Source organism: Eschscholzia californica, unplaced genomic scaffold (genome assembly GCF_041429995.1).
Source record: "Eschscholzia californica isolate CP2 unplaced genomic scaffold, dmEscCali1.0.p SCAF_3, whole genome shotgun sequence".
Lineage (NCBI taxonomy): Eukaryota > Viridiplantae > Streptophyta > Magnoliopsida > Ranunculales > Papaveraceae > Eschscholzia > Eschscholzia californica.
In genome coordinates, this window is record NW_028238420.1 from 41,818,251 (window position 1) to 41,836,736 (window position 18,486).

Below are 18,486 nucleotides of genomic sequence, written 5' to 3' on the forward strand. Positions count from 1 at the left end.
CTCAACGAAGATTCTTGCTTGGTTGTTGTTTCATGTTTGACTATTATAACTGCCAACCAACCACTCAAATAACCCACATTTTTTGCATCCTTGCTTAGTACATGAGCATCCATCCCATGGGCAGTCTCTTGCTTTGTGATTATCGTCACCTTAATAGTAGCATTTTGAGAATGAAGATGACCCACTCAGTTCTAATAGCTTCATCTAACCATTGGAATTCATCACATGTAGGAAATTGACATTTAGATATTTTTGGCCTTTAACAAGTGTTCCTTCAAATTGCAATAACATTCAATTACGAGGGCGGGCAAAACATCCTCTCCTGGAGCATTTAGAATACATCCAACAACTAAAAATTGCTGATTTTGGAGCTTGGTCAACAACTGATATATCTGAAAATTAGAAATAAATTACACATGAGTACATCTGTGTATGCATAATCTTAGTATTTCGGTAAAAAATGGCAGAAAAACTTACCCTTAACTACTGATTACAACTAATGTTGAGGTATGAAGACTTCTGAATTGAGAAAAAAATACAAATTAGTTGTTGAAATCCTAAGATGAAATTAAGGTATGAATCAAAAGTGGGAAGATGAGTATTTAAAAAGAACTGGGGATAAAACGGTATAATTCGGAGTTAATCTTGTCCGTTCATTTGGACAACCTAGATCTGTTGGAAAAACGGTCAAGTGACATCAGCAGACAACTGTTACTCTGTCATCAAGATGCCGTTGACGTTTTTTAAATTCAGACGGTGGTTAACTACCGTCAGTAGTCAACTGGATCAAGGATTAGTCTGCGATCCATATCCTACAAGGGACAAACTATTTTTTATTTTTTGGAATCAAACTTCACTTATAGGCCAAAAGGCTATTGAGAATTACATCATGAAGTTGAAAAACAAAGACACAACCAAAACAGACAAACAAGTCAAGTTATGCCCACTTGGGGTGCCTCTAGAACTGCCTGGTCCAACTGGTGGGTTGCTTTTTTGGTGTAGTCACCAAGCCCATCTGTGGGTGGTTTTCTAACCGCTGCTTCTTCTCTTCTCGCCGTCAATCGTCAGCATGCAGATTCCGGTCTGCGCCTCTTCTTCTTCAACCATAATCTGGGTTGTAAATCGAGCCCCCACCTCCCTAAATGGTAAAGTACGAACTCCTCTTTGTATTGTGGTTGTACCTTGCCCATTATGCATGAGTTCTTGTCTAGCATTGTCGGTGGTTTCTTCCATTAATTGCAGCAACTTGAGTCTTCTACTACAAAATGTTATGAATGTACCAAAAAACCACAACGTCTATAGTTTGCGGATTGAACTTCTTGGGATGAACTTTGGGTTGTGACTGGTTCCGATACATCGGTGGAGAGAGTTGTAAGTTGTTGAAGAAACTCCCAATAGTTTTCCATGACCAAACACTCGATCTTGAATTAGTACGAAAACAACAAAAGGATCCTAAAGATCAACAAAACATGCCTTAAATACCAACAAAGAAACTAACCTTTATTGAGAAACGAAGAAAGGAACCCGGCGAAGGGAAGACCCTTCGCCAGAGAAGTAAAGAAACTCCCTCCAAGGTCTCCGGATAAGCGGTTATGGAGAGAGAGAGGGTGCGGTTTTTGGTTTTCCGTGGGGATTATTTTTGGGTTATTTCCCAAATAACCCCCAACTTTGTGACCAACTTCCTGCCTAACCCCCTACTTTATCAAAAATATCTAGATGGTCTCCCCTTTTTCAGATTCCGTTATAACACTGTTAACTAGTCATCATCTCTCTCTCCTTCCTCTCATCTCCTCTCTCTGCCACCTCATCATCTTCACCGGCGAAGGTCGGCGACCGTCCAATTTTCCGATCGGCGACCTTCAAACATTAAAATTTTTATTTTCTCTCTCCTCTCTCACTAAAAAAAATAAATTTTAAAAAAATCTCTCTCTCGCTCTAGATCTGGTGAACCAGATCCAGAGAGAAAGAGGAGAGAGAAAATAATTTTTTTAGTTTTTTAATGTTTGAAGGTCGCCGGCCAGAACCTTCGCCAGTGAAGATGATGAGGTGGCGAGAAAATGAGGTGGCAGCGAGATGAGATGAGATGGAGGAGAGAGAGATGATGACTAGTTAATTGTGTTAAAACGGAATCTGAAAAAGGAGACTATCTGAGTATTTTTGAGAAAATAGGGGGTTAGACAGAAGCTGGTTACAAAGTTTGGGGTTATTTGGGAAATAAATCATTATTTTTTCTTATTGAAAAACAAACTATTGAACTGCGGTACTTTCTCTGACCCAAACACTTTACCTAGAGTTTCCCTCGGCAATCCGTATGCTTCAGCCCGGAAACGAGTGAGAGAGAGTTTTAGAGAGAGAAAATGCATGTGTACCCTTGATTTCTTCTTCTTCTTCTTCTTCTTCTTCTTCTCTCTTCACTGATAACGCCACCACAAAAAAACTTTTTCCTCCCACTGAGAACCCCTTTCCTTCTTCCATCTTCATCATCATGTCATTCATGGAAGACGACGATGATGATTTCGGAGATCTCTACACAGACGTCCTTCTTCAATTTAACCCTACTTCTACTGTATCTTCACAACCACCACCGTCATCAATTTCTCTACCCACACCATCAAAACTTCCATCTCAATCCGATCTCAATAACCCCCAAATAGAGGCTGGTGATATCTTATCCGGTCCTTCCAATCCCAAATCCTCCTCTTTTCCTGCTGAGACCCTAAGTTCTGGTCTTGGGCAATCGACACTCCCTGGGTTAAGCATCGATCTGTCGGCTGAGAATCGAAATAATGATGGAAACAAGGTTGAGGAAGAAGCTGAAACTAGGGTTTCGCCTAAGATGGAGGTGGAAGAGATAACTAGGGTGAAATCAGAACCTTGTGGAAGTCCTGATATCAAAGTTGAGGAGCAAATTGATGATCGAGATGGGGTTTTTATGGAAAAAGGTGACAACTTTACTGGTGAGGTTAAGATGGAAGAGGTTGAATTAGATGAAAATCCAGTAATTCCTGGGTTATCTTCTTCTCCTTCTGCACCTCCTGTATCAAATTATTCTAGGGTTCCTGAGAATATGGTGGAGGAAGTAGAAGAAGAAGAATCTAATCGAGGTTCTAAAAGAGAGGATGATTGGGAGGAAGAGGACAGTGATAGTGAGGATGATCTTCAGATAGTTCTGAATAGTGAGCCTCCTGAAATTGTTATGAACGAAAACGAGGACGAAGATGGTGAAGATCTGGTTATTCTTGCTGATGGTAATCTTCATCATCATCCACCAACTGAGGAGCAAGATTTGGGTGAGGATTCGACGAAACCAGCTGACGGAGAAAGGAAGGAAAACGCTGAAGGGGCGAAACCTAATGGATTAATGATGGTTAATTCAGCAGGACCAAGACCAATTTACAACAATCAAGGGTTTCATCCACACCATTCTCAGTTTAAGGTCAGTTTCTCTGTACATATCAAATGTAAAAGAAAAAAAAAAAGCTATTTATAAGCTGTTCTTATGTCTTACTTTTACCCCTTTAGTGGGAGTTAATGATGTAAATTGTTGTCATATAGCATTGAGTTTAAGTTCAATGGTTTGTACATTGTAAATATTATTTCATCAATTGAAGGGTTTATGAAATTTTTTCTCTCCCATATTTGATAATTGTTTGTTCTTCGTGAATTCACAAAAATGGGTTCTGATTTAGTAAATAAGCTATGGATAGATGATGTCAATGGAAGGATAAGTCCCAAGCCTCCTCTCCTGCTTGTCTGTTATAGGGCGAGTGAGCTTTCCCCTCCTTACTTCTGAATGTGGAACCCCTATCCTGATTCAGCGTCCAACCCCGACGATCTAGATGAGCGAATCCTCAGTCACTTTCATGTCTAATGGACCAGACATAAAACCCAAAGAACTTGTTTGCATCATATATAATAGCCTCGCTATTTCCAAATTGAGAAGTGATTGATTTGATTGAAGCGCATTGCATTCTATAATAAAACAAATGCGTTTGGCGGAGAGAAACACTTGGACCACTGTTTTCAGATAGTAGCAAATGCAGAGACAACGGAGACAGAAAAATATGTTGATCTTGTTGACCCAACCCGTTCCAAATACACGTTGCATAGGGAGGAGCAGGTGATGAAATATGATACTTTTCGATCTGGTATTGTAAAAAACTGCATCTGTAGAAGGGGAAGTCTGAATGGAGTAGGAATTATTCAGGAATCCATTATCTACCTGAAACTCCTTGAGTACAAGTTGTTTCATTTGGCCGCGAACTCGCACAACTTTCTTTCTAGAAGCATAAGAAAGCGTGTTTGTGACTGGAATAGGTGCGCTGATCCTTCTGTATGGTTGCGTGTTCAAGTTCTTGAAGAGATGTTGGAGTGATGAGTGATCTATAGCGTTCCTAATGTAAAGACTGAAGTTGTAAAAACTACCGAGTGAGAGGGAAATGTTCTTGGAATTGCTGTTTTTTAGATGGATTTGCAAGTCCTTCATAGTATACTATAATGCTCATGGTCAGCAGCTAGTCTAGTTTGACACAATGGAATTTTCACTTCCCCCCCTAAGGTTGATCTAGTTTCTTATTAATGAAACATTAAATTATCATTATCTGAAAAAATCTGCATGAAGAATCCATCGGGGTTTTGAGAAAAAACGACAAGAGAAGAGTCTGGCGTACATAAGAAAGTAAACTTTATTCTTGCCAAGTAGCATACATTCACACCTGTTTTACATTTTGATATAGAAAGGTAGGACCGTAATGTTAAGTATTTTTACTGTTAAAAGATTTGCTTGATTTTTTGCGACAGAGCAACCATCTTTTGTGGGTTAGTTAGCTAGTTACTTGTCTGCAATGGTTATCCACTTGTTTTCTTACCATTTGGTTGTTGAACTTACATCTAGTTTTCTTTGTGCATATAGTATGTAAGACCTGGTGGTGCACCGGTGGCTGGTGGACCTGTCGCTGGTCCTGGAGGTGTCCAAAGCCAATTTCGGCCCCCTGTCGTAGGTCCTCTTGCTGGAGCTGGTAGAGGTGACTGGAGACCGAGGCCAGGATTTGGATTCAATGGTTGGTCCAACAATTCATCAGGAGCTGGATATGGAAGAGGACTAGATTTCACGCTTCCTTCTCACAAGTAATCTTTCACATACTATATTTCAATGATTCAATGGTTGGCCCACAATTCATTAGGAGCTGGATATGGAAGCAGATAAATGGGAGGGACTTATATATGTAATCAATGGTGGCCAATTATTAGATAGATAAGAGAACTCCTTTATAGAGCAATTTTACTCTTTTGTTTTATTGGTACATTACTAAATTACTAATATATATGCTAGGGACTTCTTCTTTAAATTAATTCCAACTAGTATTCACAAACTTATCTGCTTATGAACTATGCGATCATTGAAATATAGTAATAGATGCTCTTAAAAGGTGTTTCCTTATCTACGTACTCCAATAAAGTTTTATGTATAACCAATTTGTTCTAACTTTTACTCTCCATTGTTTCAGGACAATATATGAGGTTGACATTGACATCTTCGAGGACAAACGGTGGGGAAACCCAGGCATTGATATATCAGAATTTTTTAATTTTGGGTTGAATGAGGATTCCTGGAAAGACTATTGCAAGAAGCTGGTAAACTTTCATCGCGTAGTTTAGTTGTTACCATTGTATATCAATTTATCATCTAGTGGGGCTAATCTTGGATTTGCAGGAGCAACTAAGACTTGAAGCTACTATGCAGTCAAAAATCCGAGTTTATGAAAGTGGTCCTTCTGGGCAGGTATTGATTTGGGCAAATGAAATATGGGTTTGTTTCATTTGTATAGTTTATAGTATATGGACTTAGTCACCAGGGATACATCTGGTTTTCTTGTCAAAAGTGAGAGAGGTGGAGGTGGTGGGGTGTTATGGGGTAAATAGATAAAATTATAGATTTACAAGAGAAGTTCTCTTATTTTGTTTCACAATAATTTGCAGGACTACGATCCAGATCTTCCCCCTGAACTTGCAGCTGCAGCAAGTGGTCAAGATTTTACTGCTGAAAATGCACATAAGGCGGACGGGCAAGGTGATTTAGCTGGCGAAGGAAGAGGAGCTGTAAATGCACGGTCGATGCTAGTATGTTTTAGCTGTTTTTTCAAAGTTATCTTTTAGAAAATAAACTATATTTTGTGTTGTATTTTTTCCCCTCTTTTATATTCTTCTTTTGGACTTGGTCTCATCTTTGTCTTAGTTGCATTGAGTTCAAAGCTTGTAAATTTTTACACATGATGCTTTTTTAAAACCAGCCAACAGGAAGAGCAATACAAGTGGAAGGTGGTTATGGTGAACGCCTTCCATCCATTGATACAAGGCAACCACGAATGCGTGATTCAGATGCAATCATAGAGGTAGTCAGATCACCTACTTTTTTGTTTTTGTATGGAAAAAATTCATATGTAAATTACAGTGTTGTATGGACTCTGCACATACTAAGGTACTAAATTTGGTTTTGTAAGTATCTTGAAGGAACAAGAATATCTTGTGGAATATTTGGGATTATGTGGAAATAATTGTAAGCTCATATAAGTTATGGAATATTAGCACCATCGCTCATTCTAATGGTTCTAGGATTTGCAGATTGTTTTGCAGGATTCTAATGATGATGATATGTTCCCCGAGAATGGCACCAGTGAACAACTCGACACTGAGTTGCAAGGAGAGGATGTCAGAGGAGACAATGGTACTGAAGAGGATATTGAACAGGCTGACCATGAATCTTTCAACCATCTTCCTTATAATGGTAAGAAGGAGATGGAGGATGTAAGAGATCCCGTCAGGGGCTCTGTTCTAAATAATATACACGAAGGAGATGGAATCCTGCCCTTCCCTGTAGAACCCCCCCTTCACCATTATCCTGGTTCTAGAGGACGAGGCCCTGTCTATAATGGTGGGAGTTTTGGTGCACCTCATGATGGAAGGTAGTGCATTCTTCTTTGAGTGATTTAATGCTTTTCATTACAAAAGATTTTCATGCTCTTGTTGCTCGAGTAATTTAAGCTATTACCTAATCAACATTTTATATGCAATTACTGATATTCAGGCGGCCCCAAGGTACGGAACGTGATAGATATCCTCCCTCGAATACTGAGGATGGCAATGATATAATTCCTAATCAAGGTGCTCCGGTAAGGAGGTCATATGATAATGTCAAAGATAAATTGGGTAGAAGCAGTGCCGAAAAGCGACCCCAGGAGTCATCACCCCCGGTTCAAAGTGATATTTCTAGGGTCCAGGTTGCAGAACAAGAAGATGATATGCACACTGAACTTGCAAATGGGGATACAAGTGCTAGAGTGGACGGAGATGAAATGGGTAGGGATGCGATACTTGCAAATGATATTAATGAAGGTGGTGGTGAGCATCGTTCTGTTAAGAAACACTTGATTTGTCAAGTCGAGCAGCCAGTAGTGCATGATGTAGACGAGACATATGAGTTAAAGGCAACGCGGAGCAGTGACAACAGTAGAGCTAGATCAGAAAGCAGTAGGGATTATCAGAAGAAACGTAATGATAGTGAGGAGGAAGTTGTTCAAGAAGAGCGTGCTCGGCGCATGGGAGAATTGAGAGGGCGTCGTGATGAAGATGAACATAACTTCCGAAAGAGACCTAATGGCGACCGAGATGGCAGGCTAGAGGCTGATAGGAATATGGTTGTAAAAGGGAGAGAAGATTCTTATTACTCTCACAGAGACTCTTATCACAGTTCAGTACATCACCCACGTACTAAGACCATGGAATTTGAGATGCAAAGGGAGATTTATCCTGTAGGAACTCGGCAAAGGAGAGATGAAGATGCATATAGAGTAAAAGATGAAGGCACAAGGAAGCCGGAGCGTGTTGAAGAAGTCGTTTCCAGGCATCGCAATAAGTTTCGTGAAAGTGAGAGTACAGAAAGAGATGAGCATTATTATTCAAAGAAGCGGTTGGAAGAAAGTGAATGGAGCCATCGACATGAAAAAATGGTTGTGCATAGCCAGAGAAATAGGGATGATAGTTTAACGAGTCATCGTGAAATCTTGAACAATCCTCCCATCAAAAGAAGAAAGAACGAGGAGCATCGAAGGAGAGAACTGGTGAATGAGGAAGAATATTTTCATGGGGTCAGAAGTAGAGACGGTACTAGCAGGAGAAAATGGGAGAGCGGTGATTATATGGATGTACAGAGGAGAGAGGATCGACCAAGAATAAGTGAGAAGCCCGATGACCAACATTTCGTTAGGCACAAAGAAGAGAGCTGGCGAGAGAGGGAGAGGGATGATTGGCAGCGGATTAAACAACCTCACGAAGATAGATTTGCATACAGAGAAAAAGAAGAAGGGAAGGGAGCACTTAGGAGTTCACGAGGGGTAGAAGACAAGACTTTTGTGGGGATTCCTAAGAGTAAAGATGAGACTAGAGATCTAGGTTCTGAGAAGGAATTTAAAGATAAGAAGCGTCAAACAGAACAGTCTAAGAGAAGAGACAGAGAAGTGGATGCCACTCTTTCACAGCATAAGAGACGCGAGGATATCTATACAAGCGAAAACTATTCGAATAACGACGACAGGAACCCAAGACATGAAAGGTCGAGCAAAAATAATGACAACTCTGTCAACAGTAGGCAATGGTCTCTAAAGGAGAGAACAAAAGAGACTTCCAAGAGTAAAGAGTCTGAAGGGGATGATCCGAGTACCATGTCACGTAGCAAGAGAAAGCACGAAGAAAGTGCTCGCCGAAACGTCAAGGTATGATTCATGTCTTTATCCATAAAGAGAATATATCAATCTGTAGTTGTGGGAGACAAATTAAATACAATGTAAAAAGTTGGTACTGATATTCTTAGGTTTTTAATTACTATAAAAATTCGTAACTGCCCGGGAAAAAATATCAAGAAATATCTTATAAACTAATGAAGTGAGATAGTTACACTTGCCATTGTTTTGCTACTATGTCAAGGTGACTGCCATCCTCTCCTCCATCCCGATAATCCAGTGTATGAAGTGAGATAGTTAACTGTGCCATTGTGTGATTAATACTTGTTGCAGATTTATGTACCATTTTTTCTGTGGGTCTTCATCTTTTTTTGTCAATGCTCAGGTTAGCACAAAAGAAGATACTGAACAGGCAAGTGACAGTATACCAGCCTCAGGTTCCTCCCTATCCCGGGTTCCTGGCCAGTCACTCTCAAAGAAGATTCACCTCGGACATGAGGTTCTGCCACAAGACAAGTCTTCCAGAAACTACAAGGAAAATGCATCTTCAGACGACGAACGGAGGAATTCTAGGAGGCGTCAATCCAAACAGGAGAGCATCTTAAATGACAAAGAGAGAAATCGTGCTGTCGATACGAAGACCAAGGAGACCAACAAGAACCGATCTTCTTTGGCCATTAACCAACCAGATGAATCAGCGAAAAAAGCTGAGACTGTTGATAATCAACGAACACTTCCTTCTGGGGAAGACAAAGTTGGTGAAACAGAGAAAACAAGATCTGTACCGAGCAGCAGGGATCTGGATTCCAGCAAAGCTGGCGGAGAGGATGGCAGTCACCTTGACACAGTAGCGAAACTCAAGAAGCGAAGTGAAAGATTCAAGCTTCCAATGCCAAGTGAAAAAGAGACGCCTGCAACAGGAAACAAAAAGATTGATAATGAGGTGGTTATAGCCCAGAGTGAGGCTCCATCTGAAGCAGCAGAGGTTAAACCAGAGCGACCAGCTCGGAAGCGTAGGTGGACTAGTGGCTAATTAACTAGGTTTTAAAGACCCAATTCTGGAAATAGATTTTGAAATCTATTTATGTTTCTTGTGATTGTCTTGGGTTTCTTCGTGACTTTGAACGTTGGGGACCAAGAACGTGTTCTTTCGCATTCTATGCCAGTCCCAGTTGATCGGTTCAGCGTTTTTTAGTTTCCAAATACATACAAACTGTGATGATTCTAGTTTTCTTGTACTGCAACAGCGTGGATGCTGAAAAATGTAATATTTTATATTGAACAATTCAATAGTTGTAGAAGACTAGAAGTATCTTCCATTCTGTTATATGCAGGAAAAATGATCTGGTAAAGCCTGAATCTTATTGTTGGACAGAACAGACTGATGCCTTTATAGGTTGCTTCCTTCGCAAATTGGCGCAGTCAGATATGGATGAAAAACAGTAAAGAGGGTCCGGATTTTCAAGAAAACAGATGTTTGAAAAGACAGTTGGGAGGATTGAACTGCAAAACTGAGGCAAGAAGGGTTTGTCTGTACTATCTAATACTCAACTGTTATGTGATTCATCTTTAGATATGGTAATGTTTTTTATTTTTATTTTACTAACAGTATAGAAGCATGTGCTGGGAAAAAAAAAGAATCCCTTTTACAAACTAATGAAATATGTAATGGTTTTAGCAGTTAGAGATGATTTTTCTGAAAATTGATCTTGCTATTTTCTTATGTATGTTTTCTTGGAACTCACGTATCAGTGCCTCGCTAAAGTGATAAACGAGTATTACTTGAATACTTTTTTCCTCTCAGAGTGTCAAATTCTAAAACCAGAGCAATATTTCCTCTTTGTATCCCTTCCATATTTTGGAGCAAATGAATTCTTCAACAACAACTTAAGATAAACAAGGTATATCGGAGTAAAATTTTGAATTGATATTGAATGAGTGAGAGAGAGACAATGGGGCTGATCTTAACATCGTTATTTGATTATCGTTACAGAACTTGATTTGCAAATTGTTTACATCAGCTAAATCGGTCATCTAGAGTTTCCCTTATATCCTCGTGGATTATAGGCCCGACAAAACTAATGTCAAAAAACAAGCTACTCTATAATTTACTAAAATAACAGTTCATCGCCCTAACAAAATTTATGAATTTTTAAACTACAGCAGAAACCCACAAACCCCACAAAATGGTGATAGATACTCAAGTCATTTATCTTGCAAAAGTTCCGACTTCCATCACACATGAGGTTCTCTTATGGCTGTAGGTAGCTCCAATTCAGGTTCAAACTCACTAAGCGGGGAGAAGTATGAATCCACCATGTCTTTCGATACTTCTGCCAAACTTGGAGGATCCCACTGTATTTCAATTATCACCACAAACCAATATTATTAAGCATAAGTCCTTCACTCAAAGTGAGCTCATTTAAATGAACAAAGAGTTTACTTCTTTCGCATTATCGAACATAGGCAGACAGCTAAACATCGAAATGACAATTTAGAGTGGAGAAATATGTACCTTTGGCATATAGTCCTTATCCACTAATCGTGCTCGAACACCCTAGAGGAGAGAACAAATCACTAAATGAGATGATGTTTTGGAGCATATTAGATCATAAAACAAATCTCAAAAAGAATTTACCTCGCAGAAGTCATTGGAGATTTGCTTGGAGATTGATTGAAGGGAGATACGGTACTCACGAGCTAGGCATTGATCAAGAGTTTGAAATCTACCTTCCCGTACCTAAAAAGAACAAGTCGAGTCAAACCTTCATTTAGTCGAAGAAGTTACATGACATTGAAGAAGTTACATGACATTGATTCTTATGAATTTGAGCATATAAAATTCAAGTAACTTACCGATCTTAACGAGACTTTCAGGCTTAATGGTGAAGCTTCCTTCAGTTTCTTAAGTATTCTACTAGACCATTCATCGTAACCGGAAGCTACTTCTTCCTCCTGAGAAAATTCAGATGAATATTGTAACGGCAGCACAAGAATGATCGTGGCAGATGAGAAAAAGGCCATTAGTTTAGATTCTTGAAACAGAGAAAGATTTTCAATAATGAAGGATATCCTTTAACTATGCAAAGGAATTACTGTCGTTTCTTCTCTTGCTTAGAAGTTAAAATTGTTTTAAGAAAAAAGATAATCAAGAAAGATGTGCTAAGTGCGGACTGGGCAGTGAAGATTGCAAGCCTACAAAAATACTTTACCAGGGCATCAATAATTTCTTCAACTGTGTCCTGGCCGAAAAATTTATCAATTGTCTCGATCCTGAATGGAGATGATCAAACAACAAAATCAAATATGATAAAACAGATTTGCTAGTGCGATAAGACAAGTCTTTATGACATTTGAAGATACAAGTTGCAATTCATTAATTGAGCAAGCATAAAGCATCATAATTTTGTTTATTGGTATCTGTTGAAAGCTTAGCTTTGCACAAAGTCATATATGTGGTTCGCAAGAATCTTAGGCAGCTCGAGGCGGAGGTCGGCTTGGGGCCAATCCCGACCTCTATTGGTTTGAGCAGAGTACTGCTCCCTGAGGAGTTTTGCAAACTACTATATGTAAGATACCTTTATATAGGCCACAAATACTACTCTATTACTATCAAATCACCAATTAACTCACACAATTAAAGCTTCAAACATAACTAACGGAGTTCAGTCTAGGATCTTCTCGGGTTACTCCCAAGTTACTCGAGTGGATTGGCTGGTCCAAACTACTTGGCTAGAAACTTTAATTCTAACTAGGAGATTAATTGAGCATTATTTGTAGTTGCTAATGGTCAGTAAGCTGCTCCATGTTTGGTGATAAATCATTATTACTAATATCAGAGTAAATTCAATATAATGAGCATTAAGTATCCCAGCCCAGTCATTACTAACTTGAGTCAATTCACCTACAAATATCCAGTAACAACAAAGATATTCTTTTGTATTATGCAAATAAACACATCAAAGGTTTGAGAATGTTTCTCCTACTCAAAATTCTTTACCCTTTAAAGCTAAACACAAATTCTCCTACTCAATTTTTCTTTTAAAGCTCTGAAAGAACAAAGCCAAGCTAGTATTGTCCACGGTCTTACAATGTCACATTCTTAATATGAATTGAAGTACTTCAACTGTAATTGCTTAACGTCTGGAATAAGCATACAAACTGGCGTTTCGGTTTTACGGGGTGCAAGTGTTTATCTTAAGTATGAACACAGTAAAGTATAGTCCCCGAAATAAAGTCAGCACCAGCTTTTATTATAAAGAGAACTACCTATGAAGGATACTCTGCTTATCTGGATAGACAAGATCACCATACTGTTCAAGAGATGAATTTATGACTGAAGAATCATCTGTAATTAACTTCGCAAGTCGTTCCTCAACCCATGGAAGTCTCTGCAAAGGAGAGGCAATCAATAATAAGGAAAAAACCGCAAACAGGTTTGAGAACCGAAACCACTTTCGCAAAAGACAGTATGAACAGAGAGAATAACCGCATTGAGTGTATAATGTGTAGCTAAGCCACACGCGATCATCTCTACTCCATTAAGCCTTTCTCCAGTTAACGCCAAGTATTCCCCTGAGCACAAAACATTCACCACATTTGTTACCCAATCTAAAACAGAGACTACAGAAAACATTTTAAAAGAGCAAACTTACTATGGAGACACAGGGAAAAAAATTAATTAGCGAAAGCAAACCAATGCTTAAACTGAAATAAAAGCAAGAATGCACTTACCTTCTGAACTATATATCTTACATTTACAATCATTTTTGGAGAATAAGTTTATAAGCCTTTGACCACTATTATGTTTTCGTAGACATGCTACATATAGTTCAGATGTACATGGTCATGTATATGAACGAGCACAAGAAATTCCGCAACATCAATTCAGATCTCCTGATCGAGCACAAATCTCAGTTTCATTTTTTATTTTGAGTCAAATTCTACAATTAGATATATGCAAGTAAAAACTCAAACTTGGGAATTGTCATATAAATACTGCAGACTGTCAACACAAAAATTGAGTGCTAGAACATGTTTAACACCAAAAAGTTAACGCTAACCACAAACCAACGACATCGATCAGATTACTATCTGAAGATCCAAGTTCCTAGAATTTGAAAACAAGTGTACAGTTCATGAAAACAAAACCTTACCTAAATAGCCAGGTAACCTAGATAAATAATAGGAAGCCCCAGCATCAGGATGGAAACCAAGCTGACATTCTGGAGTAGCAAACACCTGCAAGTTGCCTCCGCAGAATGAGGAAAAAAGATTGTAGTAAAGAAATTCCACATTGTAATATTCCGAAAAATTTAGTCTAAGCAAAGTAGTTCATGTATAAGAAACATTAGAGAAATGTGTAATTGTATCTAATTCGTAACAAAAATCAGCCACATACAGTTTTATCAGTAGCCACGCGAAATGATCCTGGGAGTGAAACTCCAGCCCCACCTCCCATGGTTATACCATCCAAGATAGCGACCTACATAGAATTCAATAATAGATCGCTTTCAGTATACCACAAATATCCACATTAAATTACAAATGTCAAAAGATAATTCAAGTATCAAAGAGGAGATGGGTAGAGATTCTATAGTGAATTAATACTTTTTGGACTTCCGATAATTTATACAAAAAGGATTTAATTCAGAATGCTTGAGAATCATTGACACTCACGTGTGGCTTGACGAACGTTCCTAGAAGATATATAAACCTGTACAATGTCCCAAAGAATTCCTTACAGTCTTCCACTTTCCCTGCACACAGTTCATAGAAATCAAAACTTCATAACATCATTTAGCAATAGTTCTTGATCCTTTGACTTGTCCAAACCCATATCATCATATTTTTAGGCGACAAATCCAACAATCCAAACATGTATAGTATAATACTCATGACAGAAAATCACTCACATAATGATGATCAAATTACTGCGAACTTGGTAAACCAAATTATAAGCAACTAATTCAGTAAAAGGTGGAAATGAAATCACAATGCACCTTGATGGAGTAACTGGCGAAGAGTAACGACATCAGCACCAGCACAAAAAGCTCTGCCATTTCCCTAGAAACATAAAAAGATGATAGTTTTACACCCAATAACCAGTGGGTAGATCGAGCAAATGAAACCCAGAAAGATATACACTAAAAGAAAACAAGAATTAAAGTAATACCTTCATCATAATGAAACCAAGATCAGAATTTTCTTCCCATGATTCATATAGCTTTTTCAACCTAGCAGCCTGTTAGATAAATAAAGTTTCAATTTTTATGAACCCAAACTCAAAAGAAAAGCAATTCAGACAATCTAAAGGGGTAACAAAATCACCATTGAAGTAGTAAGAGCATTGAGAGTATCAGGTCTATTAAGAATTGCAGCTCTTGAATTTGCTTTTCCCTCAACTAAAACCTGGGTTAAGATCAAAACAAATGAATAGTTAGAGAAATTAGAGAGAGGAAGAGAGAAAGAGGGTTTTAGAGGGGTTTCAGAAAATCAAAACCTGGTTCCTCAAATCTTCTTCCTTGAGGGCATAAATTGGTTGAGCAGATAAATTTCTAAGATGGCGATTAGAAAGAGGAGATTGGAATCGTCTTGCTGTAGTTAGTAAACCCTTTGATAATCGATTCATCTTCTCTCTCTACTCTCTCTCTCTCTCTCTCTACTTCTCCCCTTCTACCTTCTTTGCGTTTCTTGCTCACTATTTCTACACACAGATGACAGAGTCGTTAATTAGAGGATCAAATAGTCTATTTGTTGAAATATAATACCTAGTCTGTGAAAATATTGGGGCCATTTTCGAATTATACACGAACCAATTGGACTTTCTCAGAAAACATGAGGGTAATTTAGTAATATGAACCAAATTAGGGTTTTGGAGGGTTTTTAGAACAATATCTGTAAACTATTCTTTTTCTTCTCTTTACTCATCAACTCTCCCGTCTAGCTTGTGTCTCTAACCGGCGACTCAACAACTTTTAGGTGATTTCTCTCTCTACCTTTAAGATTGATCTTGTCTTTTGCATTTAGATGATTTTTCTAGGGTTTCATCGCTCGAATCTTTGTATATTGTGCTATCTGAATGTTATTTATCTAAGTTTATCACTTTATGTTGAGTGACCTGATTGAGTTTTTCCAATTAGGTTTTCATTAAGTATAAAAGGTAGGGTTTTTATGATTGTAAAAACACTTGGTTTCTATAATTATTATGGATTTCTGTTTGCTATTGAGGTTGAATGTTGTTTGAATACCATTTTCTGATTCTTCTTATTGTTGGTACTTCTGGTTGAGAGTTAAAAATTAAGCTTAGTTGATCTGCATTTTTCATTTTGTAGCTACCAATTTTAACTATTTTTTGTTCGTACTTGTTGATTTGTAATTTGATTCTTGAGCTTGTCTTTCTTTTTTGCTTCCTCTGCCAGCAAAGGAGCTTTCCGATCTAGCTATCCACTCAAATCATGTCTGGGTAAGCAATATTTGTTTATTATCGTCTTTGACAATTGACATATATAAGCCCCATCATTTCTTAACTTTGAGTTTTAGAAGTTCTTGGTGTATATTGCCTTTTTCGTTTCGTCTATAGTTAGTCGCCTTTAGTGTTGCTTAATACAGTGTTAGGGTACTGAATTATCAGGTTATTACTGATTAATTCCCCTAGTGCCTGACTATGCCAAACAATTAGCTCTTCAATATTTGTTATAACATCAGAAAGTAGTACCAATATAAGTACCATTTGTTTTAGGGTTGCAGATTTTCTTTCCTAAGAAAACTATTCAACTCTAACCTGTAGCTGTGAAATAGAAATCATGAATAAATGTAGTCGATCATATGAACTGTTGGTTTTGTAACAGAATTTTGAAGCACTAGTGAGTAATTGATCTCATAGTGGGGCAATGATATTACAATACAGTTGACGCATTGAAACAAGGACAAACACCCATTTCCGAAAAAATATGTTCCGACATACATAGTAAAACCATTTTTTCACTTTATGGAGATGTCATCTTTATCGGAATCAGATCAAAACTGTGCATAGGTCGCTAATAAGCGTGCCAAATGCCTGTTTGGTGTATTCTTTTGGGGGTCTGTGTAGCCTTTCGATGCTGGCCCCTTGTTGGTCCATTAATATACTTTTCCACAATAATATTCTCGTGGAGATTCAGAATGGTATATCTTTGGTTCACTTGTAGCCATTTTCTTTTGCAGTGAAGAAGTTGCAGCCGCACCTGCTCCCGAAACTCCCGCTCCAGCTCTAGGGGAGCCCATGGACATAATGACAGCATTGCAACTCGTTCTGAAGAAGTCACTTGCTCACGATGGGCTTATCCGCGGGCTCCACCAAGGCGCCAAAGTCATTGAGAAGCATGCAGCCCAATTATGTGTATTGGCAGAGGACTGCAACCAAGTGGACTATGTTAAACTGGTTAAGGCTCTATGTGCTGACCACAATGTGAGCTTGATAGCCGTCCCTAGTGCTAAAACTCTCGGTGAATGGGCTGGGGTAAGTACAAGAAATATCTACTTTTGATATTTACCGTTCATTTTTTCTGACACATCTTTGGATATCAAGCTTTTTCTGTGCATGCTCGACCTTGTTAATGAAGTAAATTTGTTCTTGATGTATTAAATCGTTTCAAGACAGCCTCATTTCAACAGAAAAAGAGTCTGAACCTCCCTTTACTATCATAACGTATTTCATTTGTTAAAACTATGCAGTTGTGCAAAATTGATTCTGAGGGAAAGGCAAGGAAAGTCGTCGGGTGCTCCATGGTTGTTGTGAAGGTAATTAAACGAATTAAAGATCTATATCTCGTATCCCATTTTGATTTTATTCGGCATGTTTTCTTGTTCACTGTAATCATTTTTTTTTATCAAATTGCAGGATTATGGCGAGGAATCAGAAGGTCTTAACATTGTCCGAGAATATGTAAAATCTCACTAAGTTGTAGTGATGTGAAGTCCTTATTCTAGGAAGTTTTTGTTTTGAATGAACTATTTTGAGTACTTAATGTTAACAAGAAATTGTACTCAAATCTTAGGTTTGTAATTGGGTAATGAGTCCTCTACTCCAACTTTGATGCATCTTTTTCATTATCTAAAAGGATTGAAGTTTTCTTTTTGATGCACTCTAGTCTCAATTGAGTTAGTTCTTTTTTACTCAATCAAATCTTAACTTAAAGGCATTCCTGTCGAAATCTGCCTCCAAACGTTCATTCTCAAGCTGTAATTCCATAGGAACTAGCAACTTGAGCTTCTTAATATAAGCCTTTCCTTCTAATACCTGTACTTTAAAGCAAGCCCGTGGGTTTCTGACATTTCAACAATTTTCTACTTTCTAGACTTCTAGTGAATAAAGACTTCTGTAACCTAGATTTGACCTAGGAAGCATACTCATTTTGAATCCAAAACTTTTTTTTGTTTTTGCCCATTACTTTTCCTCTCTTGCTGATTCTCTCTCCCCTTAATCTTCATCTCTTTCTTTCATGTTCATCATCTTTCTATCTTTCTCTCTCTTGTTGATTCTCTCTCTCACTGTTTACCTTTTTCTCGGTCTCTTTCTCTCTCATTATTCCGACAAAGGGAAGTGTTCCTTCCATTGAAACCCATTTGTCTCAGACAAAGGGGACCTCGAAGAGGTAGTGAAACGTTCCTTGAGGGTTTTGTAGCGGGCGGCGACGAACATCGAGAGAGACAATGAGAGTGATCGAGAGAAATAGTGAGATGAAGAGAGAAACAATGAGAAAGAAACTGA

At 38.3% G+C, this 18,486-nt stretch overlaps 3 protein-coding genes across 3 annotated transcripts; 2 read left to right on the top strand and 1 right to left on the bottom strand.

The window, feature by feature from the left end:
- Positions 1-2,149: 2,149 nt before the first annotated feature.
- Positions 2,150-10,041, top strand: LOC147550446 (FIP1[V]-like protein). The gene is made up of 9 exons (XM_086671055.1): positions 2,150-3,436; positions 4,913-5,127; positions 5,508-5,634; positions 5,714-5,782; positions 5,980-6,120; positions 6,291-6,392; positions 6,622-6,962; positions 7,085-8,768; positions 9,121-10,041. The coding sequence occupies exons 1-9, from the start codon at positions 2,486-2,488 to the stop codon at positions 9,766-9,768; spliced, it is 4,278 nt and encodes a 1,425-aa protein (XP_086527181.1). The 5' UTR covers positions 2,150-2,485; the 3' UTR covers positions 9,769-10,041.
- Positions 10,042-10,694: 653 nt separating this feature from the next.
- LOC147550447 (small ribosomal subunit protein mS47-like) lies at positions 10,695-15,657 on the bottom strand. The gene is made up of 14 exons (XM_086671056.1): positions 15,238-15,657; positions 15,066-15,146; positions 14,911-14,979; positions 14,738-14,801; positions 14,415-14,494; positions 14,137-14,220; positions 13,892-13,976; positions 13,225-13,310; positions 13,005-13,126; positions 11,948-12,008; positions 11,592-11,690; positions 11,374-11,475; positions 11,251-11,292; positions 10,695-11,090 (listed from the first exon to the last, which is right to left on the bottom strand). The coding sequence occupies exons 1-14, from the start codon at positions 15,364-15,366 to the stop codon at positions 10,971-10,973; spliced, it is 1,224 nt and encodes a 407-aa protein (XP_086527182.1). The 5' UTR covers positions 15,367-15,657; the 3' UTR covers positions 10,695-10,970.
- LOC147550448 (small ribosomal subunit protein eS12-like) lies at positions 15,604-17,852 on the top strand. The gene is made up of 5 exons (XM_086671057.1): positions 15,604-15,716; positions 16,157-16,200; positions 16,941-17,235; positions 17,451-17,516; positions 17,617-17,852. Exons 2-5 carry the CDS (start codon positions 16,193-16,195, stop codon positions 17,674-17,676), a joined length of 429 nt encoding a protein of 142 aa, XP_086527183.1. The 5' UTR covers positions 15,604-15,716; positions 16,157-16,192; the 3' UTR covers positions 17,677-17,852.
- The last annotated feature ends 634 nt before the right edge of the window (positions 17,853-18,486 follow it).